Source organism: Stenella coeruleoalba, assembly GCF_951394435.1.
Source record: "Stenella coeruleoalba genome assembly, chromosome: 20".
Taxonomy (NCBI): domain Eukaryota; kingdom Metazoa; phylum Chordata; class Mammalia; order Artiodactyla; family Delphinidae; genus Stenella; species Stenella coeruleoalba.
The window spans coordinates 50,889,424-50,914,767 of NC_137166.1; the positions used below are offsets into that span (position 1 = coordinate 50,889,424).

Sequence of the window (25,344 nt, forward strand, 5' to 3'; positions counted from 1 at the left end):
CTTGGAAAGTGATGGGTTAAAAAAAAAGAACTTAATTGTGCTGTGACACACTGTAAAATTTCCAAAGAGTTGAATATTATTCTAAGCTTCACATTTATTTTTTTTATTTTTTTTTCTTTTTCTTTTCTTTTTTTCTCTTCTTTTTTTTTCTTTTTTCCACATTTATTTTTTAAAATTGAAGTAGAGTTGATTTACAATATTATATTAGCTTCAAGTGTACGACATAGTGGTTCAATAGTTTTATACTATTTAAAATTATTTAAAATTATTTCATTTACTTCATTTAAAATTATTAAAAAATAATGGCTAGGACTTCCCTAGTGGTTGAGACTTCACCTTCCAATGAGGGGGGTGTGGGTTGGATCCCTGGTCGGGGAGCTAGGATCCCACACGCCTCATGGCCAAAGGGCCAAAGCATAAAACAGAAGCAATATTGTAACAAATTCAATAAAGACTTGAAAAAACATCCACATTTAAAAAAAAAGTCCAAAATGAAAAAGTAATGGCTATACTTCCTTGTGCTGTACAATGTATCCTTGTTGCTTCACAATCTAATTTAAGCGTAAAACATTAAAAAAAAATCACAAACCAATTAGCACCTTCCAGGAAATTATGTTTCTAAAAACAATCTGAGATATGCTAGATCCTGGACATTCATGGTCCCTTCTGGGCATCATCTGTCAGCCCCATGAGAGAGTCATGTGGCTGTTAAGCTCAATAGACAGCTGTATATAGAAAGACATAGTGGTTAGAAAAACCAGCCATGGGCTTCCCTGGTGGTAGAGTGGTTAAGAATCTGCCTGCCATTGCAGGGGACACGGGTTCGAGCCCTGGTCCGGGAAGATCCCACATGTCGCGAAGTAAGCTCGTGCGCCACAACTGCTGAAGCCTGCGCGTCTAGAGCCTGTGCTCCACAACAAGAGAAGCCACCGCAGTGAGAAGCCCGTGCACCGCAACGAAGAGCAGCCTCCGCTTGCCGCAACTAGAGAAAGCTTGCGTGCAGCAACGAAGACCCAATGCAGCCAATAAATAAATTAATTAATTAATTTTAAAAATTCTTTTTAAAGGCTGGAAGAAAATTACACTGAGATACCTGCCCAGCAATTGCTTGAGACAACAGTTAAATCAACTAATCAAGTTAAAGATTGACCAATGTCCTGAGTCCCTTTGCTTGACCCCTCACTGGGGACCTCAAAGCCTTCTACACAAAAATGGATAAAATGGCTGGGGGATAAAAAGGAAACTTTCTGGGATTCCTTGTAAGACCAAGACTTGTTGATGGGGCCCTAACGGAAGCTGAAGATAAAGGTATAAGTGTTGATAGAATTGAGATGAAAGTTTATAATGATTGGTGTATTCGAAAGGGCTTTATATAAGATGGTTACCTCTCTCTTGCCTAACTATATTATGGGATAGACATTATGTCTTACTGCGGAATGGTTTCCCTGCCTGATGTTATAAGACAGGGCATATAAATCTCCTCCTCAGGCAATATTATTTAAAAAATTTTTTATTTGCTTTTGGCTGTGTTGGGCCTTTGCTGCTGCGTGTGGGCTTTCTCTAGTGGCGGCGAGCAGGGGCTACTCGTGGGCTCAGTATTTGTGGCTCACGGGCTCTAGAGTGCAGGCTCAGTAGTTGTAGTGCACGGGCTTAGTTGCTCCGTGGCATGTGGGATCTTCCTGCACCAGGGCTCAAACCCGTGTCCCCAACATTGGCAGGTGGATTCTTAACCACTGCGCCACCAGGGAAGTCCTGCTTCTCAGGCAATATTAATTAAACATACTAAAGGAAACCAATAGGGTTACCTGAGCCCACACACTATAAAGTAAAATGGGGGCTCATATTCAGGGACTAATAAAAGCAAATTTTAAAAAATGTAGTTGGGTAAATCAATCTTTTTTTTTTTTTTTTTTTTTTTTTTTTTTGTAAATCAATCTTTTGATAACAATTAGGAAGCAGACCAGTTCTTTGGGAAATTAAAAGCAACTGTCTTTGTCTTGCAAATCTCTACAAATCAGAAATGTAAATATAGCCCACAATGACAGGAGACTGAACCTAATTCGCTCAATCAGGTAGAATCTGAAACCAAAGGAAAAAAAGGATGAGGGGAGTAAATGAGGTCTTTTTTTTTTTTTTTTAACAAATTTTAAAACTATTTGAAAAATAAAATGTCCATAAATAGGTTTTTTATGATCACTTTTTTTTCACAATCCCTTTATCTTTGTGTTATAGTATATAAAGATGTAATCTATTAGGAAAGCATCCGATAAAACATTAAAAAACAAAATATTGGTGCTATAAACTCAAGTACACATAAACATGTGTATATACATTTATATATCCTTGTTTTTTATTTGTTTTTTTTTCCTTGCCCCCTCCCCTCCTATTTCCTTGTATTTTCCAATAAGGTAATAAACTGCAAACATTCTAAAAGGACAATAGAAAACTTTTTAAATACCCTTGGAACCTTCAGAGAACATTTTTGTTTTGTTGAGACTTCCCAGCTTCTCATGAAGTTCCAAAATGATAAATAGTTGAGCAATTTCAATTGTTGTTTTGCCAAAAGGTACTGTGTGTGTTTTTCTGTTCATCCACCATGACTTGTGAAATTCAGCTGTGTCCTTGGTCCTAGCGAGCTAGAGCTGGGAAAATACAAAGCCATTCCATTATGGCTCAGAGAGGACTTTAAAAAAATTTTTAATTTTATTGAAGTATAGTTGATTTACAATGTTGTATTAATTTCTGCTGTACAGCAAAGTGATTCATATATATATATATATATATCTGTATATATATATTTTTAATATTCTTTCCCTTTATGGTTTATTACAGGATATTGAATATAGTTCCCTGTGCCATACAGTAGGACCTTGTTTATCCATCCTATATATAATAGTTTGCATCTGCTAATACCAAACTCCCAATCCATCCCTCCCCCCCACTCTTGGCAACCACAAGTCTGTTCTCTACATCTGTACTTCTGTTTCTGTTTCATAGATGAGTTCATTGGTGTCGTATTTTAGATTCCACACATAAGTGATATCATATGGTATTTGCCTTTTTCTTTCTAACTTCACTTAGTATGATAATCTTTAGGTCCATCCATATTGCTGCAAACGGCATTATTTCATTCAAAAAGAGGTCTTTTTAAACTCAAACTGCTGCAAAGTCTCCCTCACCCCAAACTGAATTCACTGAGAAATATATTTAGGACTATTAGTAAATAATGTTTGTTGCCACTTAATTAAAAAGTTTTCTATAAAAAAGCACAAGTTTTTAGAAATCATAAATAGTGTCTATAATTTTGCCAATCTACAGAATGCTAATGTAAAAGACAGTTTGTAATTGCTTACACCTTAGTTAAAATAAAATTTGAGTAAATACATTTTAATATTAAAAGTAAGCTGGGGGCTTCCCTGGTGGCGCGGTGGTTGAGAGTCTGCCTGTCGATGCAGGGGACATGGGTTCGTGCCCCGGTCTGGGAAGATCCCACATGCTGCGGAGCGGCTGGGCCCGTGAGCCATGGCCGCTGAGCCTGCGCGTCCGGAGCCTGTGCTCCGCAACGGGAGAGGCCACAACGGTGAGAGGCCCGCGTCCCGCAAAAAAAAAAAAAAAAAGTAAGCTGGTACAAAACTAGAATTTTATTTTCTCTCTGTGTTAAGAGAACAAAGGTTTTTTGGAATATTGATCTGCTTTTGACAACGGACTGTAAAGTTTCTTTACCTTTTCAATAATCTGTGGTAACTTTCTGTATTTGCCTTTAAATTTTTTTATTGTCACTTTGGTTGAATGTATAAGTACTGTTTCACAATAACCTATGATCTTATTTGACCAAGTATTTTAAAACCTTTTGATATCTTGAACAAACTCCCCCAAGTCAAATTCTAAATGAATTTCTAGCTAACTTTGGGAGGATGTTTCAAGGGGACCCTGAAACATCCCAAAGAGATAAATTAAATTAATGGAGTTTACTTGGGATATTAAATTACATGGGAAACATTGTCAAATAAGAGGTGATAAACCTTCTCAGGTTATACTGTATGAGCAAATATCATTAATATAGATATTCCAAAAATTATACGGAATTCTTAAAAATCTGGTATGTCCTGGTGTAATGTTATCAGTAATAATTCTAGTTATTGTCTTAAAATGTTGTATGTCACGGAAATAACCAAGTTTCTTTTCAACTGCGTTATAATCAGATCTTTAACCATGCCACTTTAAGTCTTTTGTCATTTATAGACAGTCATTGTTTTACTCTGATGCTTTTACGAAAGGAGGATCTTCAAGACGGTTCATAAAATAGACTTTTTGACAAATAAGGTTTCTGATGACTTTCAGATCGTACCATTGAACTGGGTAAGAAATTAAAAATTCTAATGGAAAACCTGATGGCTTCATCCAGATCACTAGGAATTAATTCCATGGGACTGAATGAACTGATAAATATGATTTATAATTTTATGACTGCCTGAAATATTACTGGCTTTTAATCTTTGTTTTCCAGAAACCCTGTCCTCTTACGCGAAATATATCTTACAGCAAAATGATAAAGTATACCTTCATAAACAAAGATGAAACATTTATCTTTTTCCCTCTACCTGCTCCCTCCAGATGCTGGCTTCTCCAGCCGACTCCCCTCTGGACTTGATGGCTTATTGCAATCCAGATTAAAACTAGTTATACTAATCATTTTAATTTGCTCTCTCTTTGTGGTTTTCTAACTGTTTATGCTTCGTGTCTTTCTCTGCTGTACTATGACCTTATTAATGTTACTAGCTATATTATTTATATCCTGTCTATTCTATAAGATTGCTGTCTCTTGCATTACCCAAGGTGTAATCGGGCCTCTGACAAAATGAATGATGGCCGAATGTCTTAAGGCAATTGATCACATATCCAACTATATAGAATAATTGTAATTGTGAAACTCTAGGTATAGGAAGAAGCAACAAGGGAAAACAGTATCAGCATCACAATGGACTAGTAAGACAGACAATCCAGAAAACTTTAGTTTATCAACAGGGTCTAATCCAAAAATAGCATATTGAGTGTCCTATCAGTGAAATTCTCCTCTGACCTAGGAATGAGACATCATAGAGTTGTGATACAAATTGGTCACCAGATGCCTCCCAAACCTTGGTCGAATTTATGACCAACAGGGGGCGCTGTAAACAAAGAATATTGCCTGCCATTCCAGTTCTACAAGGATCAAGCCATTAGCCCCTGCAGCTGCCCACCCATGGTACACCTCAAGGGAATTCAGGATGGAGAAAAACAGGCGGAATTCTTTGCTTTGGACACTGGCCCTAGATAGTTAAGACTGCATATCTAAGGAATAATTTCAACGAATCCAGATTCTTGCATCTTCCCATACATAAAAAAATCACTAAAGTGATTAACTTGCAAAATCTGTTCTTTGTAATTCACAGTACTCTCTTGATGTTCAACTACATGTTTTTCTTTCCAGCAACAACAAGAACAAACAAAAACAAAACAAACAACAAAAAACTTGGTGTATATCTTTGTTCCTCTCTTACCTCTTTGGAGCAGTTCCTCAGAGCTATCTGAAGGCTGTCTCCCAGGCTAGAGTCCTCAGTAAGATTCCTGAATAAAACTTAACTCACAAGTTTTCAGTCGTGCGTTTTTCTTCGGTTGAGAGTTCCAATGGATAGCGCTGAGTATGTGATATTCAAGCAAACGCTAATTTATTCTTTTATCCTATCAAGGAAATTGTGCAAGGAAATGATATAACCTATGATCTTATTTGACCAAGTATTTTAAAACCTTTTGATATCTTTAACAAACTTCCCCAAGTCAAATTCTAAATGAATTTCTTTTGCTTAGGAGGTGGAGGTTTGAAACAGATTCAGTCCCTGATCTCCCTGAACTTCTGGGGGGGGGGACATGTGAGAATGCAGGTCATTTCAAAGTAGCAGGTGGAAACATTGAAGAGCCTGAGGAAGCCCTCAGGGGAGTCCCTCGCCCAAGCCTTGTGAGAGAGGTGCAAGGGCTAGAGCAAGCCTTAGACCTCAGTCTGGGCATTGTGGACATTTTGGCCCAGATCATCCTTTGTCGTGCAGGCTGTCCTGTGTACCTATAGCATGCTTAGCGGTATTCCTGGTCTCTACCACTAGATGGCAGTAGCACCCCTTCCCCCAGTTATGACAACCAAAAAACGTTCCACATGGCCCCTGGTAGAGAATCAGTGTCTTGAGGAAGGTATGTGAAAGCTGATATTCTCAAGAATAAGGACAAGTTACCCAGGCAAAGAGGGTGAGCGCCTCTCTGAGGCAGAGAGAAAGGACAGACTATCACCTGGAAGTATATTTGTAATAGATGTCATCTTCCAAATGGACACATATTTCCATCTTTCACGTTCATTATTCTGAACCCTGAAAGCAAGAACATACTGCAATTGCAACAGCAATAATATAAACAACCGCAATTGCAACAGCAATAATATAAACAACAACAGCAACAATAGCTGGTGTATTTGAGGTCTTCATGCTACTGATTACTAGCCCTCAGTAAGAGAAGGAAGTGGATTTATACATTGGCTGTCTGAATCCAGAATGCATGCTCTTAATTACAACACTGTAATTATCAGTTTGATCCAACGGGAAAAAAGAGAGAGGAGATGAGAAAGAATGAAAGAGGGCTTCCCTGGTGGCGCAGTGGTTGGGAGTCCGCCTGCCGATGCAGGGGACACGGGTTCATGCCCCGGTCCGGGAAGATCCCACATGCCGCGGAGCGGCTGGGCCCGTGAGCCATGGCCGCTGAGCCTGCGCGTCCGGAGCCTGTGCTCCGCAACGGGAGAGGCCACAGCAGTGAGAGGCCCGCGTACCGCAAAACAAAAACAAAAACAAAACAAAACAAAAAAAAAGAAAGGCAAAGCCAGCTTTAGCCTCCTGGGTAAGTAAGGCTCAGAAAGGCTAAGCATTGTGACTTGTGATCAGCCAGTATGTGGAGAGGACAGATCTCAATCCCAGTTCCTATGCGTGGGGTTGTTCCACTTTAGAATTCCTTTCCCATCTGCCATCTCTGGAGGGATCTGGGAAGAGCGCTTTATAAGAGTGAGAAGGGATTGGAAGAGTGACTTCCCTTAAGGAGGCAGGTATCCTGGTGCAGGGCAATCCAAGATGAGGAACAAACCATCCCGGAGATCAAGCATCATGACAACGTCAGGAAGGGAGGGGATTAATGCTCATCCTTCAGCACCTGTCTGTGCTGAGATCTTTTCAGACATTACTTCACTTATGCCCCATTTGCAAAACATAGGAAAACTGGGTACTGCTTAGAAACACGTTTGTCTTTTCTAAATAGAGATGAGAAAACAGAATACAGGAGAAGTGGAAGAACTGATAAAGGCATGGAGAAGCTGAGTCTCTCCTGTCTGACATGTAGGCTCTTTCTTTTTTTATTTTGCTGGACTGATAGATCTTTTTGCAGAACGCGGGCCTCTCACTGTTGTGGCCTCTCCCGTTGCGGAGCACAGGCTCCGGACGCGCAGGCTCAGTGGCCATGGCTTACGGGGCCAGCCGCTCCGCGGCACATGGGATCTTCCCGGACCGGGGCACGCACCCGTGTCCCCTGCATCGGCAGGCGGACTCTCAACCACTGCGCCACCAGGAAAGGCCTGGACTGTTAGATCTTAACAGAGCCTCTGGCTGCTCTGCAGGTAATGAGGTCACCTGTCAATCACGAGTAAGCCACGTGGCTGACATCACGCGCAGAGCTGAGAGACATCTCACGCAACTTCATGGCGTGGGAATCATATCCCCGGTTTGACATCTGGGGAAACTGAGGCTCCAAGAGGCAACATCATTTGTCAGAGTTACGTGGCTTTGTGCCGTTGTGGAAGGGCACAGATTCAATCTGGGCAGTCTGACATCAAGTCATCTTGCTCTTCCCCAACCCATTGTTAGCGGGTCTTACAGGTCCCTTCATAGGAAGCCTGGTCTCTTCAGAATCACAAGTTCAACTCTTACTCTGTACCCATGAACTTACTTCATCTCTGACACTTGCTAGTAGTTTTACAGTAGCTCTGGAAAACCACTTTTGCTCTCTGAGCTTGCACGCCAGATGTCTAAAACGTTTGGGCTACCTGCATCCAATTTGAGAACCCAGTGAATACTCTTTTTTTTTTTTTTTGTAATTCCAATTAATCATCTTCCATCACACCATAGTCTATCACTCTTACTGTCCAGGATACCTACCAACAAAATCAGTGGAATGTGAGGCCAGTTTTCTATATGTATTATAATTATTATTTTCTATACCTATTATTTAATGGGCTAATATTTGTGGCAGATATTTGAGTTCTTGTCATTGATTAGGGAAGATGGTTTGTGCATCTTTGACTTTGTCTCTTGTTTTTGGTGAATTTTTAAAAATACTCAGTGCTAATTATAACATCTCCCCAAGATAATGGGAGGTTATATTCCTGAATAGTTAGGAGGTTACAGAGGCGGTGATGAACGTGTGCTGAGTTGGTGAGGCACCTTCTAGAGGTTCATCCCACCCCCCACCCTAAAGTCATGGGCAGATAACTGTGAGCGGGACCCAGAACATCCAACCCCCTGGACGGGCTGAAGTAAACGTTAGCGAGAACCCATTATGCCTTTCTTGCTCAACTGAATAGTCATTATGCTCCAAGGTGCTCAACCAACTGTGATAAACTATTTTTCAAAACCAAAGTTGGTGTCTAGCCAACAGTACTGGGAGGGATGGGGTGAGGATGAAAAGACAACTTGACCAAAGTCATGAATGTACCAAGAGGCAGAGCTTGACTTGCACTCTAGAGATTCCATACGAATACCTCTAACCACAGGGAATGGATGGTCCGGTTACCTGTTGGGATGCATGACCTTCCTCCTCTACTCCTGTGAAACAAGTGGAGGTGAGTATACTGGGAAATGATGGGGAGGGTTTGGAAACTGGAAAGAATGAATGGACCAAAGTAAAGATTACTGGATCCAAGTAGGGAGGAGGTACCTTAGTAGAAATCTCAGACAGACATGGGGTTGGGACCATGGATCTGCCACTTTTTCTCTGTGTGACCTTGGTCATGCAATGTAACCTCTCTGAATTCAGTTCTCAACCTTGAAAGAGGAATAATGGCATTTACCTAATGGGGCTCTTTTTAAGATTAAATAAAATAACAGACATAAGCATCTTTCATAGACTCAGCACGGGGTAGGGGGAATGCAAATATTTTAATTTAAAAGGGGGAACTCTGTAATTCCAATGGATTGAAACTTCAGACCCCCCTACTTGGACACTCCCTTTATACTCATTTTTTTAAATTGTGGTAGAACATAAAATGTACCATCTTAACCATTTTTTAAGTGTACAGTGCAGTAGTGTTAAGTACATTCATATTGTTGTGCAGCCAATATTTCCACCACTCTTCATTTTGCAAAATTAAAGCTCTCTACCCATTATACAACCCCCACCCCACCCTCCCTCTTGTCCTTGGAACCACCATTATATTTTCTCACTCTATAAATTTGACTGCTCTAGGTACCTCATACAAGTGGAATCTGACAGTACTTGTCTTTTTGTGATTGGCTTGTTTCACTCAGCATAATGTCAACAGGATTTATCCATGTTGTAGAATGTGTCAGAATTTCCTTTCCTTTTAAAGATGGTTGGTATTGCTTTGTATATGGACATATACACCACATTTTGTTTATCCATTCACTCATGGAAGGACACTTGGATTGTTTCCACCATTTGACTATCGTGAACAATGCTGTTATGAACACGGGTGTTACAAGTATCTCTTTGAGAACCTGCTTTCAGCTCTTTTGAGTATACACTCAGAATTGCTGTGTCATGTGGTAATGCTATTTTTAATTTTTTGAGGAACTACCACACTATTTTCCATAGCAGCTGTACCATGTTACATTCCCACCAGCAGTGCATTAGCGTTCCAAAGTTTCCACATCCTTGCCAACTTGTTATTTTCTGCTCTTTTAAAAAAATAAGATCCATTCTGGTGGGTGTGAGGCTACACACAATGTACCTAGGAATCCAAATTAACCACTCGAAGATTGCATGGTAAGCGTGGAGGCAGAACAAAGAGAGACCTCGATTATATACAGTTCACTCAAGCTTTGGTGAAACTTCCTCCATATTAGAGTCTTTTTCTGCCTGACACAATTTTCTCCCTTGGATAAGGTTCAAGAAACATTCCCATATTCGTGCACTTTGATCCCATGAAGTCTCTTCAATGATCACATTCGATATTCCAGAGATTCCTAGTTTGGAGCCACTTGGCAAGCACTAGAGTCCATGAAACCCTGGATCTGTAAAAAAAAGATGTGTGGGCTTCCCTGGTGGCGCAGTGGTTGAGAGTCCGCCTGCGGATGCAGGGGACACCGGTTCGTGCCCCGGTCCGGGAAGATCCCACATGCCGCGGAGCGGCTGGGCCCGTGAGCCATGGCCGCTGAGCCAGCGTGTCCGAGCCTGTGCTCTGCAACGGGAAAGGCCACAACAGTGAGAGGCCCGCGTACCGCAAAAAAAAAAAAAAAAAAAAAAAAAGATGTGTAATTATCAGCATAGTGAGGAAATGTATTGTAACAGACACACTCCAAATTATCAGCTGCTTAACGCAATAATGATTTACTTCTTGTTCCTACAAAGTCCAGTGAGTGTACAACCGGTCAGCAGGGATCCGAGCTCCTTCCATCCCAGGGCTCCACCGTCCCCTAGGGCATCAGAGTACCCTGTGGATCTTTTGCTTTTAGCTGATAGACAAGGATCAAGAGAGCCTGGAGGGTCTTGGAGGAGAGTTTTTTGGCCAGGACTCACAGGATCCTTAACTGCAAGGGAGTCTGGGAAATGTAGTTTAGCAGTGGGTTTGGGAGGAAAACAAAGCTGGTTTTCGTAAACACACAGCAGTCTCTACCACAAGAGCATACGAGCATTTTCCTAGAAAGAAGGGTCGGGTTCTCAAAAGAACTGACAAGTCCCTAGAAGGTTAAGAACGCACAAGTTTATTCAGACAGTGTACTTGAGTGTCAGCTTTTCTAGTTATTGTCTCATTTGGGTCCTGCCTTCCTGAGACCCTACCCCCGTTCCTGCGCTGAAACTTGGTATCCCCAAGTCCCCCGTGCACATACTTACAGACTCATTTATTCAATACACATTTACTGAGTGATTCCTCCGTGCCAGGCTCTGTGCTATGGGCCAGAAACATAGCAATAAATAAAACTCATGCCCTCCACTCAGAGAGCTCACAGTGAATGGAAGTGATAGATACATAAACAGATAATATTATTGTAAAAATTGCTAAGTACATTTATAAAGATTGGATCAGAGTATTATAAGGATGAGGAAGAGTATTCATCCGGGCTGAACCAAGTCTTAATGAATGAGTAGCAGGGAGGACAGTCATTGTGGAGAGGGTGAAGGGCAGGAGAAAAACTCTAAAGACAGAGAACTCTTTGTAAGGTCAAGAAAATGTTAATCTGGGAGTGAGAACAGAGAGGTCAGCAGGGCTTCGATTATGGAAGATTTTAACCCAGTTAAGAAGATTAGACCATCTGCTGGATTACTTTACAGATGGCTAATAGTATCTATCATGTGTTGATTTTTACTAACAACTCCCAAGGATAAACTTAATTCTATGTACAGGGGGTGCCTGCCTGCCCTCCCTGCTACCACCAGCATCCCGTATACTCAGCAGTGTTCCTGGTTGAGGAAAATCACTGATGACGATGAGAGCTAACTTTGGTTGAGTAGCAGTCATGCTCCAGATACCCTTCTAAGCACTTTCTAGATATTAACTGGTTTAAACTTTACCAAACTAAGACCAAACAGTTCTGAGACCCAGAAGAGATCCAGAGGTGGAAGATTCAATGTTACTTAAGGATCCCTAATTGCATCAACCCATGGGTGAGTCTCAAACATGGAGGTCTGCCGTTTCTACTCTCTCTCAACCCATCTCTCATCCCTATCATGGCCTCTAATCAGGGTAAGGATCTGATCCAGAGCAACAATGGGGCTACTAGGTTATAGATCTTGAAGAGAGAGACCGTGTCTTGCCCATCTGTATTAGTAACGGACTAACTGCTGTAACAAACAATTCCCAAACGTCAGTGGATTAACTCAATAGAGGTTCACGTTGAACTTGTCTAAACTTCAGTGTGGGTGTTTGGTGGGCCGCCTCTTGTGTTGTGATTCAGAGACACAGGATCCTTCCGTTTCGTGGCTCCACCATCCCCTAGGGCCTCAGCATTCTCGGCAGGGTCCTCTTTATCAGAGTCTCTCAACGTTGGCGCTGTTGACATTTGGGATGACTCTTTGCTCTGAACTCCTGTTTTGTGCATGGTAAGATGTTTAGCAATATCCCTGCCCTTTACCCAGTAGATATCAGTAGCACAGCTATCAGTTCCTCCCTCTACCTCTTGTAACAACCAAAACTGTCTCCAAACATTGTCTAATTGTCTAATATCCTCTGGGGGGGGGTCATAATTGCCCCTTCTCCATTGGGAACCACTATTCTATACCCAGTTGGCAGACAGAGGAACAAAGGAGTATGGAGGGCTGCTTGGGACTTGTGTTTCTTATGAGCCAGGAAATGATAACATCATTTTCACCCACATTCGATGAATCATAATTTAGTCCATGGCCCCACCTGACTAAAAGAGAGGCTGAAAAATGGATTCTAGCTAATAGCTCAGAAAGAAAAGGATGCTGGGTTTGGGTGGTACATGGAAGCTTTGCCTCACCATCTTTGTAACATGAGCTAACACACATGCACACACATGCAGGAAGACAGGCGTGTACATACATGCACACATGTGCGTGCACACAACCTATCAGAGTATCTTACACATAGTACTCCATCATTATATCTTTGAGGGAGGGAGGGAGGAAGGGGGAAACGCGGCAAGGGGAAGGCAAGGAGGGAAGCTGTAATCCTGAACTAGCAGATGAAAAGTCCGAGTCCTCCTTCTGGTTCTGCTCCAAAAAAAGGTATTAACTTTAAATCATTCCTTATCTCATATGGGTCTTCATTTCCTTCTCCACGAAATGAAGAATTTGGGCTAGAACCGCATTTCTTAAGATGTGTTTCAGGGACCATTAGTCTCCAGCACTATCGAGTAGTGGGGAAAAAAAAAAGAATATCTCAATATACTCTATACCATTCCTGTTAATCCAATCCTCAATTGCATATGGACCCTTCTGACGAATCCCTCATTAAAAAAGCTTGTTTAACTCTATTTCACATGGTGTTTCCCAAACTTATTTTATTCTGTCAGTTATTTCTTGAACATCTGCTATGAGTAAGTCACTATTCTAGGTTCTGAGGATACGTGGTGTAAAAGAACAAGCCCCTGTCCTCATACAGAAGAACAGAAAGGTCAAGAGTTGTGTTTCCTAAACTTCTAAGTGTCACCCCCCCCATCCTTGCCACATCTGCATGCCACCAGAAATATTCTGTACTCAACATTTTTCTTCAAATGTGCTCACTTCAATACATTTATTTTATTTTATTTTTTCAATTTATTTATTTTTATTTATTTTTGGCTGTGTTGGGTCTTCGTTGCTGTGTGAGGGCTTTCTCTAGTTGTGGTGAGCGGGGGCTACTCTGTAATCGTGGTGTGCGGGCTTCTCATTGTCGTGGCTTCTCTTATTGCGGAGCGTGGGCTCTAGGCGCATGGGCTTCGGTCGTTGTGGCACGTGGACTCAGTAGTTGTGGCTCATAGGCTCTAGAGCGCAGGCTCAGTAGTTGTGGTGCAAGGGCTTAGTTGCTCCGCGGCATGTGGGATCTTCCCGGACCGGGGCACGAACCCGTGTCCCCTGCATCGGCAGGCGGACTCTCAAACACTCCACCACCAGGGAAGCCCCGACATTTTTTTTAAATGCTGGAAAAGAGGTCCCCAGGGAATTCCGTGGCGGTCCAGTGGTTAGGACTCTGCGGTTCCACTGCAGGGGACATGGGTTCAATCCCTGGTCGGGGAAGTAAGATCCCACAATCCGCCTGGTGCGGCCGTAAAAAAAAGAATTAAAAAAAAGTCCCCAAACATGCTTAAGACATATAAATGGGGGCAAAATTCTGCCAAAAGTACATATACAGACACAATCAGGGCCGAGAGATAGTTAATTCCATATCACTGTTTTGAACAAAGTAAAGAATGCAACCCCTGCTTTTTTTTTTTTTTTAATAAATTTATTTATTTTTGGCTGCATTGGGTCTTTGTTGCAGTGCGCGGGCTTCTCATTGCGGTGGCTTCTCTTGTTGCAGAGCACGGGCTCTAGGTGTGCGGGCTTCAGTAGTTGTGGCACGCGGGCTCAGTAGTTGTGGCTCGCGGGATCTAGAGCGCAGGTTCAGTAGTTGTGGCGCAAGGGCTCAGTTGCTGCGTGGCATGTGGGATCATCCCGGACCAGGGCTCGAACCAGTGTCCCCTGCATTGGCAGGTGGATTCTTAACCACTGCGCCACCGGGGAAGCCCTGGTTCCACTTGTTTAAATTTAAATTAAAATTTTAGAAAAGGAGGCTATTGAACCAGGTGACCCATTCTCTACGTCTACTTAATGGACTTCAAAATTGAGAAAAACTCGGAGGAAGGTGTCAAATGAACTCTTTATTTGGAGGACCTTTGAGTTACTGAAGTGTCCTGCTAGCAGGCAGAAGTAAGGAGGAATATATCTTTCCAGTTTCCCAGCACAGATCAGGGTCAGGAGGTGAGGGATGGAATCTAAACAGAGGGAACCTCCCTGAGCAGCCCAGGGCAGAGCCACGCAGAGGCAGGGGGCTCCCAGGAATGGCTTTGCGGGACCGGCTGAGCCGAGGATTTGGAAGAACCCATCCTCTCTCTCTGCATGATGTCATTTCGAGGGGGATTAATTCCCTGGGGGATCAGCTTGCTCTAAACCTTGATAATCCAGATTTGTGATTTAATTCAGTGGCCTGAGTATCTGACACAAGGAGAAGGAAGTAGGAGGCTAGAGAGATAAAAACAGACTGTGCTTCCAAGAAAACAAGGAGGGGTGGGGGTGGGGCGGTAATCTCACTTGGATGCCTCTTTAATTAACCAGTTCCCTGCCCAGTCTTATCAGGAACGCTGTTTCTAGCCTCATGATTGACATGCCTCCTTCTACTGAGAAAAAGAAACTGAGGAGATTTGAAGCAGTTGAAGCAAGAAGGGGGAATGGTAGACTCTGTGCTGAACTCTTTGAGTCTAACAGGGGAAAAGACGACTTTAACCCAGAGGAACTGCGGGAAGAGACTCTGGCAGTTTATAGGGATTTAGGATGACGTGAAGTCCAAAGATGTCATTAGTCTTTGGAATTTGGGGAGCGGCAACTAGACTGTTCTGTTCACATTTCCACACGCAGACTCTTCCGTCTTAAACCAGTTCCAGAGATGTAACTCCTACCCCATCTAACCCCTACGATAGCCAAAGCTATCGTTTCTAGTCTAACCTCAATCCATAGAGCTGCAATGCCAGTCTCCCACCCTCTCTCCTTTGAGGGCCCATGGGGATGTGGTCCTCCGCTAGGGCTTGATCCACGTTGACCAGGTGGAGAGTGACGTGGGATTCCAGAACCTCCTCAACGAGACATCATCTTCACAAACTCTGCAAAACCAAAATTTCTGGTGAGGCACCCCTTCGTTGGTTTTTTTTTTTCTTCATTTGCTTTTTAAAATAATTTTTTTATTGGAGTATAGTTGATTTACAATGTTGTGTTAGTTTCAGGTGTACAGCAAAGTGATTCAGTTATACATACAGATATATTCATTCTTTCTCAGATTGTTTTCCCTTTAGATTACTACAGAACATTGAGTAGAGTTCCCTGTGCTATGCAGTAGGTCCTTGTTGTTTCTCTTTTGTATATAGTAGTGTGTGTGTATGTTAATCCCAAGCTCCTGATTTATCCCTCCCCGCTCAGTGAGGTACCTATTTGTAAGAGTACCTGCCATTATTTTTTCCAGCCTTTACTATGTGTCAGGAACCACTGGTGATCTTTGGGAAATTAATAACCTGACCCCTCTATGCCTTGATTTCTTCATCTACAAAATGGGAATCATAGGATTGCTATTTACCTTCTATGATTTTTAAGATGGTTAAACAATAAAATGCTTAGAAGACACAGTCGGTGTTCAATAAACTGTCATTATGAGTCTCTGATTTCAACTTTTCAACCGATCTTGGAGGGGTAAGTACCGTTTCACAGATAAGCAAACGGAGGCTGGTGAGGTTGACCAACATGGCTGAGATCACGTGGATGGTGAATGGAGAACCCTGGAATGAACCCATGACTTTGCTAGGACTCAAAGTCAGGTGGACTTATTGGTCCCACCCAGGTCTTGAGGCCCCTCTGTCCTTCCCTTGCCTGTGACTGGCCTGAGGAACTATTTCCTGAAACCATTGTACCTCTCCCAGATTTTCATTGATGCCTACTCTGCACCTGAGCCTGGCTAGATCCAGCAGGCATCCAGCAAACATTTGCTACGTCGCAGCCATGCAACAAACGTCTACTAAGTTTCTATGCTGGGAATTTCACAGCAGAGATGGGTTAGAGAAGCTCCCTCTGCCCCACAGAAATTCACAACCCAGGAGGCAAATGTAACTCAAGGTCTGCAGTCATAACTTCCTTTGGAGAGGAAGAGAAAAATCCCTGTAAGTCTTCACAGCTGGGACTACTACACCACATAAGGATGAAGGGAAGCATCTTAGCAGAGGTTGCACTGGCACGAACTCCTGAGAGATGGATAGGATTTGAAAATGCATTGATAACACGGGAAAGGTGTGGTAAGTGGAAGGAACATCAGGGAGAAAGGAACAGAAGTTGGGGAACACAGAGCAGTACCAAGTGTACACCACAGCATAAAAATTCAGAGAGTGGTTGTAGAAGATAGAGGCTGGGTGGGTGGGTAACTGGGGCAGCATCATGGATGCACTTGAATATCAGACTAAGAATTTGAACCAGAGAATGTCACGATGAGAACTTGACGTGCCCTATTGATGTCTCCCACAAAAATGATCCCCCCCTCCCATCCGCTCAAGACTCCAGTATTTCTCATTTATCCAATCACTCAAAACACATGCGCTGAGTTCTCTGCTAGGAATTGGGGTATAATGATGAAAGATTTAGTCTGTGGCCTCAGAAGGAAACAGGCAATCAACGATTGGAAGCTATTGTGATGTCACGTGCCAGTATCACTGCAGAGGCATGCGTGAGTGTTACCGGAGCACCGAGGGATCCCGAGCCTGGAAAGAAAGATGGGCCCCAACCAGGGGCATAACTAAGACTTAGCCAGAGGAAAGAGGAAAGGGTTTTACAGACAGGACATGAGCAATGACAGCAAGGGGTCCTTAGTGCATGATTTCTTTTAGTTTTTCTCTAAAATTGGGAAGAAAGGTATCATCTTTACTCCCGTTTTGCAGATGTGAAAACTGACACTACAAGAGAGGAAGTGACTAGGATAAGGACACATAGTTAGTAAGAGATGATCCTGAATTTGAAACCCATGAATCTGACCCCAGCATCCCAGCGGCTAACTAATCCACTCTCCCTCTGATGGGACATTTTTTTCCTATGATAAAGGCATCCAGGGAACAAAGAAGGGATGGGAGAGGTGGAGTAGGAATGGGCTTCTGGACAGGGTGTTCCAAGGAGTGGCCAAGACAGAAACAAGGAGAGGTGAGAGGCACTGAGCTCTTGGAAATGACATGGGCAGAAAGGGATGAAACAAACACCTCCAAAATCTAACCCGCCTCCTCCAACCTCAAACTGGGGGAAGAGTGAGAAGGAATGGCCAACTTGCAAAAAAATCACACTGGGGAGATGGAGGTGGCTACCCCTATACAACATTACCTTCAAAGTCGACGGTGCCGTCTCCGTTAATGTCGGCTTCCTGGACAACCTCGGAGATCTCCTGGGGAGTGAGCTTGTCTCCCAGGAGCCTCTGCATGGCCTGCTGCAGCTCTCCCAGGGTGATCTCCCCGTCTCCATTGGCATCAAACTGAATTGGAGCACAGGGGATAATATTAGCAACAATGACCACAATAATAATAATAATAGCACTGTTTATTAATCACTTACTGTGAGTCAAGAACTCAGCTAAAGATAACCAACAAGGACCTACTGTATAGCACAGGGAACTATACTCAGTATCTTGTAATGACCTATAATGGAAGGGAATGAAAAAAAAAAGAATATATACATTTATATATTAAAACAAGAATATATACATTTATATATATATAAAACTGAATATATACAGTTATATATATATATATATATATATATATAAAACTGAATCACTTTACTGTATACCTGAAACTAACACGACGTTGTAAATCATTGTAAATTTCACCGCTGTGGCCCTGGGTCCAATCCCGGTTGGGGAACTACAATCCCACAAGCCACGTGGTGTGGCCAAAACAAACAAACAAAACTCAGCTGAGAGCTTTTGCACGTTATCCTCTAAAAGCTCCTTGAAGGCAGGTTCAAGGAGTCTTGTTCCTTGCTCCATGCTTAGCCCTCTCTATGCTGCACACCTTTAACTAATCCACTAGAAAGTCTTAGAACATAAGTTCTATGTCCAAACGTATCTGGGAGCCAACTGCCCTTCTCCAGCTACATCGATGCTAACTAACCTGGTTCAAACCACGATCACCTTGTGCCTGATTATGACGACAGCCTCCTACTTGGTCTTCCAGCTCCCACTGTGGTCCTACATAATCTGTCCTCCACACGTTGGGACTTGGCATTCGTGTTCATTTAAAACACCAATCAGATCTTGTCCCTCCCTGGCTTAAAGTCCTCCGGTGGCTTCCTATCCCACTCAGAAGAAACTCCTGACACCGCTCCATGACATGCAAACTCCTATGGGATGGGGTCCTGCCTTTAGCAACTCTTGTTTATTTCATGCTACTCTCTCTGGCTCATGCCTCTCCAAGTACTCCAGGCTTCTTGCTCTTCCTCAGACATGCCTTCCTGCCTTTCAGTGTTTGTACCTGCTGCTTTCTAATCCTGGGGTGTGATTTCCCCTAGAGCAGTGCACTGCCCGAAGGAAATACAATGTGAACCTCATGGGTAATTAAAATTTTTCTAACAGCCTCCTACCGCCACATACACAAATTTTAAGGGAACAAGTGAAATTAATTTTTTATAATTGATTTTACTTAATCTATCTAATATATCATTAAAAAAATTTTAAATGTAAGCAATTTAAAAATTGATTTAACCATGTAATCAATTTAAAAATTATTAATGAACTATGTTACATTCTTTTTTTTTCTGGGATCAAACCATTTTATTTACCCAACGTCCTTCTCCTGGCCGGGATCTCTCCAGCTTCACAGTCACTGAAAAGCTGTTATATTCTTTTTATGCGTACTGGATTTCATAAGACTTAGTATAATACCATGCTAAGGACTTACTTAGTATGTCCTTAGCATGGTTAGTTAACACACCTACCCTCCAAAGATACTTAAACTAAGCTACTAAATCTTAATCCAGCGTGTATTTTATACTCACAGCACGTCTCAATTCAGACACTAAATGTTATCAGAAATACTTGATCTGCATGTAGGTTTCATGAAGTATATAGTTGAAAAGGTAGATTTGCATACCCAAGTTGTTCCAATGAAAGTTTTCCGATAATTGCATTGAGTATTCATTTTTAGATTCAAATGAATTGAAATTATATTCAATTGAATACAAATGGAAATTAATTTAATTGAAACTAATCAAAATTAAATACAATTATGTGTATACAATGGAGTATTACTCAGCCATAAAAACGAATGAAATAATGCCATTTGCAGCAACATGGATGGACCTAGAGATTATCATACTAAGTGAAGTAAGTCAGAAAGAGAAAGACAAATATCATATGATATCACTTATATGTGGAATCTAAAATACGACACAAATGAACATATCTATGAAACAAAAACAGACTCGAAGACACAGAGAACAGACTTGTGGTTGCCAAGGGGGAGGGGGTGGGGGAGGGAAGGATTGGGAGTTTGGGATTAGCAGGTGCAAACTGTTATATAAAGGATGGATAAACAAGGTCCTACTGTATAGCACGGGGAACAATATTCAATATTCTGTGATAAACCATAATGGAAAAGAATAGGAAAAGGAATGTCTATATATGTATAACTGAATCATTGTGCTGTACAGCAGAAATTAACACAACATTGTAAATCAACTATACTTCAATAAAATTTTTAAAAATTAAATACAATTAAAAATTCAGTTCCTCAGTCACACAAGCCACATTTCAGGCCAGCGGCTACCACCGTGGACAGAGCATTTTCATAATCACAGGAAGTTCTATTGGACGATGCAGCTCTAAATCTTTACATGAAGCTGAGACAGAAAACCACACAGCTAGTAGGTAGAGATCTTCCTGGGATTTGGACCCATGTTTGCCTGACTCCAGGGTGTCCCCTTCCCAACACTATACTCTTCTTTATTTTTGCCTCACGTAGTTGAAAGCTCTCTGAGAGAGAAGAGCATTTTATCAAGGAATCTAAGTGAATTTCAGCAAGCCCCTTACCCTCCCTGGATCTCATCTTTTTAAAGCATCCCTACAACAAGTAGTTTCAACCAGACGATGTCTTGCAGCTTCTTTCTGGGATCTCAAATTCTTGGATTCCCTCTTCCTATCACAGGCATGAGGATTAGAGGTTCTAGCATGTTTTGTAGATTGCAGGATCTTGGATAAGGTACGCAATTTCCATGAGCCTCAGTTTCCTCATATGTAGTATTGGGATACATGACTACTTACTCCTAATGTTACTTGTGAGGACAAAATTAGATGAAATAGGTAGAGGACCTTGTCCATTGCAGGTGCTTGAAATATGTTATTTTCCTTCCCTATAAATCCCACCATAGTTAGAAAAAATAACTGGTTTTGGTGGGTTCTGTCCATGGTTAATGGCTAATCATAGACCTCTTGGGTCTCCCTCAACCACCTCCAACATTATGAAACTTACTTCCTTGAAAGCATCTCGCATCTCCTGGACACCAATCATCCCAGCTGTTTCTGCAAGCAATTTGGGGGCCATCAGCTCCACAAAATCGTCAAAATCTACACGGCCACCCACTGAGGACAGAAGAGGCAGGTCTAGTGAGATTCCATATACCCCCAACCCTCCATTACCTCACTTTGCCCTTCAACTCTGTTCAAGAAATAGATCTGCTCCAATCTCTCTGCCTTCTAAGAGCTTCCTTTCTTAGCCAACTCTTGCCCTCTTGTCCCTCTCATCTAAACAGGAGTGGATGGGGTGCCGTAGGGTGGAAGTAACTAACTGTTGGTGTGACCTTGAGAAAATCTCTTAATTGGTTCAGATCTAGGTTCCCTCATCTGCAGATCTGGAGAAGGGAGAGTATGAACTAAATGAGCACTAAATCCCTTCCAGATATGCATACTATCACCTCCTTGAATTTAGCATTGTTTACTCAGTAACATGCCCAGAAGCAAACCCCGTAGCAATTTTATCCCAGCTTCGGTGACAAAATCAGCTTGCCTCCATCTAAAAACCCATCTTTTCTGTCACATTATTCACCAACATTAGGCTCCAACTCCAAGTTTGTTTCCAGCATCAAATACAGCTCCAATGTTGCCCTCCACTGACGAATCTTAGTGGTGATAGTAATAACTTACATTTAATAAGCATTTACTAGAGGCTAAGCCTTTACCTGTATTAACATCTTTATCCCTTCCTTTCTACAATCCCACGAGGTAAGGAGTGATATCATCTTCACTGGGTGGATGGGGAAACTGAGACTCAAGAGTGGGGGCTAACTCCACTTCTTATATGACTACAATTAGTTAATGACAGAACTGGGACTTGAACCCAAATCTATCCCTAAAAGTCACGCTTTTAACCACTTCAAATGTTGCCTCCCTAAGTAGAGTCTGAACTGTTTCCTTCCAGACTTCTAGCCCCTCTTCCCTCCTCCCTATCTCCAACTCTACTCTCAACCTCCATATATCCTTCCCAATTCCACCCTTAGCCCTCCCCTAAACCCAGTCATTCCTCCCACCCCCTGGCCTCACAGTTCATGCGGATTTGCTGGCCCAGTTCAATCAGTTCCATCTCCGTGGGCATGTAACCCATTGTCCTCATGAGATTCCCCAAATCCTTACAAGAGATGAACCCATCTCGGTCCTTGTCAAACTCAAGAAATGCTTCCCGGAGCTCTGAAAGTTAAGAGAGAAGAACTTTGGGGAAGTTGAAACAGTCACTGGGGAAGAGTAGCATCGCTTGAAACTATCAATGAGGCACTGACTAAAGACTCCTCAAAAAAGAATACATTATAAAATTTTTTAAAAGGAGGGATGTATGAAATGTGTTAGCAAAAAGAATAGTTCCTGAGACCACTAAACGACAGCAGTGAAGTCCTTCACATTTTTGGGTGAGGTTATGGGAAACTTTGAAACTACCAAGAGAAAAAAACAACAAGTTTGGACTCATCCTAAAACTCAGGCATCATTTGTGGGTCTCTGAGACACTTGGGCATGGGGATGGTTTCTAAACACTTGGGGAAGTACTTAAACTGCCACAAAATCACAGTTGAGTGGGAAGAGAGTGTGATGTAAAATTTTCATGTCAAGGGGTTTATATTGAAATGCACAAAGGAACAGAGAGCAGGTAAGTGGGTGGATGGCAAAGTGGGGGCATTTAGGGGAGAGAGCTTTACCTTCAATCTCATCTGGTCCCAGTGGTCTTTCCTAGAAAGGAATGCAGGGGGCAGGGGATTTGGAGAGAGGATCAGGGATCCACATTCACTTCTTGAAACACATCTCACCCTCATCCTTTCCTGTTTCTCTTCCCTTCTTGCTCCCGTCTACCCCTCTCACCTTCTTTCTCCCATCTCCTGACTCCCATTCCACGGCTATTTCTTCCTCCTGTTTTTCCTCACCCCTTCTCATTTCCTCTCTCCCATCCTTGAATCTTGGTCTCTCTCCTCCTGCCTTTCCCAAATAGACATCCATCCTGCTGTGCCGAAATGGGTCCTGGAGGCCACGGAATCCAATCCCCTTCTTCTCCAGATGAAGAAAGCCAGACTTAGAATCACAGCTCACATATTCAGTTTGCTGACTGTGCCAGGCTTCCACAATCATTTCATTTAAACTTCTTTGAGGTAGAGCCAAATATCATGCCCATCTTATTTAAGAGGAAGTCGAGGGACAGAGAGGTTAAGGAGACTGCCTGAGGTCACACAGCTCATAAGTGGCAGATCCCTTCCCAAAGTGGGGAGACGTTAAATCATTCCTTTGAGGTCATGCAGAAATTCAGGTGCGTTGAGAGCTGGGATTTGAATGCAGGTCTACTGGCTGCCAGGTCAGAATTCTACTACACCCCACTGGCTGTTTTTCCACCTGCCTCCATGGTTAGAATCCCTTGGCTGCGGGAGCTGTGTTCAGTGGCACCCAGGCAGGGTGATCACTGCCAGCATGACCAATTCCTAAAAGCTTTCCTGTTGCCACCACCCACTGAACATAACTGAAGGGTCAGGCTTGGGTACCTGGCACACCACCTGGAAGATTCCATCAACCCCTGGCCTCTGTCACCCCCTTTTCTCCCTTTATCCTTGGAGATTTTCCCCCAGCTTCTCTCTTACTATCCCCTTCTCCCCAAATCTCTCTTCATCTTTCTCTCTCTCTCATGATCTTAAAAACTAACAATTAAAATCATGCCCGTTGGGGCTTCCCTGGTGGCGCAGTGGTTGGGAGTCTGCCTGCCGATGCAGGGGACACGGGTTCGTGCCCCGGTCCGGGAAGATCCCACATGCCGCGGAGCGGCTGGGCCCGTGAGCCATGGCCGCTGAGCCTGCGCGTCCGGAGCCTGTGCTCCGCAAAGGGAGAGGCCACAACAGTGAAAGCCCCGCGTACCACACACACACAAAAAAATCATGCCCGTTGGAATCCAACAGACATGACTCTGCCACTTACTAATTGTATAAGCTTAAAGCAAGGGACTTCATGACTCAGAGCCTTAGTATCCAGTCTGTAAAATAGGGATGAAAGTATTATGAACCTCATGAGTCATTCTGAGGATTAAGTGACATCAGGCATGCAAAGCCCTTTGCACAAGTCTGAGCTCACAGCGATGACTTAGTAAGTGGCACCTGGGCTTCCCTGGTGGCGCAGTGGTTGAGAATCTGCCTGCTAATGCAGGGGACACGGGTTCGAGCCCTGGTCTGGGAGGATCCCACATGCCGCGGAGCAACTAGGTCCGTGAGCCACAACTACTGAGCCTGTGCGTCTGGAGCCTGTGCTCCGCAACAAGAGAGGCCACCATAGTGAGGAGGCCCGCGCGCCGCGATGAAGAGTGGCCCCCGCTTGCCACAACAAGAGAAAGCCCTCGCACAGAAACGAAGACCCAACACAGCCAAAAATAAATAAATAAACTACCCCCAACATCTTCTTTAAAAAAAAAGTGGCATCTATTGTTATCAGCACCTCCAGCATCATCACCACCTTCATCACTATGGGAGTCAAAGAAAAGAATGATAATGATCATCAACAATGACATCATCCTAGTTCCCCTTTCCTTTTTCTTTTTCTTCTTCATCTTCCACCTTTTGGTCCTGACTTCTGATTTCACCCTCACCCATCTTACTGACCCACGTGTCCCCATGATGCTCCCTGGAATTCTTCTACCTTCTCAGTTCATGCTCTCCCCACCTGCTCCCCTATTGTCCCTTCTCTTCCCCGCATCCCAGCTCCCTTTGCCCTGCCCACCATCCTCCCTCTCTGTCCCCTGACTCACCCGCTGTTTCTCAGCGATGCCTTTTCTTAAGAAGATGCAGGCGGGGCCCATGGGAAACTGCATGGAGGGGGCAGGGCAGAGCTCACCAGGCGCCAATCTCAAGACAGCTCCCCCCTTCCTGTCCCCTGTGGCGGCTCAGCCTCCTTTCCTTCTCTACCACTCCTTTGCCAACTCTTCCTGCCTCTCTTGGCCTCTCCCTCGGTCACCTTGGCTCCCTTAGAGCTGTGTGACAGCTGGGTCAGAAATCCCTACTCGGGTTGGGGAGGGATCCCAGTTGTTCCTGCCTCCCCATCTGGCTTGAGAATGGAGGCGGAGCCAGTGTCGGGCTCTGACCTTTTATCCCCAGAATAGAACTGGAAGGATAGTTTTGAAAATGAGGATTAGAGCAGAGGGCATCGATTCATACAATGTTTCAGCAGGCACGTTGAGTGATCAGTCTAAGCCTGGCCTCTGCTGGCCTTCGTGTGTGTGAAGATGGAGAGGACATCTGGCCTCCAGGAGCTCTAGGGTAAGCCAGGAATGTGTGTAAACGAGCGACGACCTGACTTCAGGAATAGACATGCACAGTGGCTCAGAGGGG

The 25,344-nt window shown here is 43.2% G+C and overlaps 1 protein-coding gene across 2 annotated transcripts; it reads right to left on the bottom strand.

The window, feature by feature from the left end:
* Positions 1–15,570: 15,570 nt before the first annotated feature.
* Positions 15,571–24,836, bottom strand: CABP5 (calcium binding protein 5; the record flags this gene model as incomplete). Of its 2 annotated transcripts, XM_079907636.1 has the most annotated exons (6): positions 15,571–15,596; positions 17,839–17,986; positions 20,979–21,088; positions 22,046–22,189; positions 22,690–22,720; positions 24,765–24,836. In XM_079907636.1, 6 exons carry the CDS (start codon positions 24,825–24,827, stop codon positions 15,571–15,573), a joined length of 522 nt encoding a protein of 173 aa, XP_079763762.1. The 2 variants fall into 2 exon arrangements, with proteins under 2 accessions (XP_079763762.1, XP_079763761.1); XM_079907635.1 differs by lacking the exon at positions 22,690–22,720 and having other exon boundaries at positions 24,737–24,827.
* Positions 24,837–25,344: the final 508 nt, after the last annotated feature.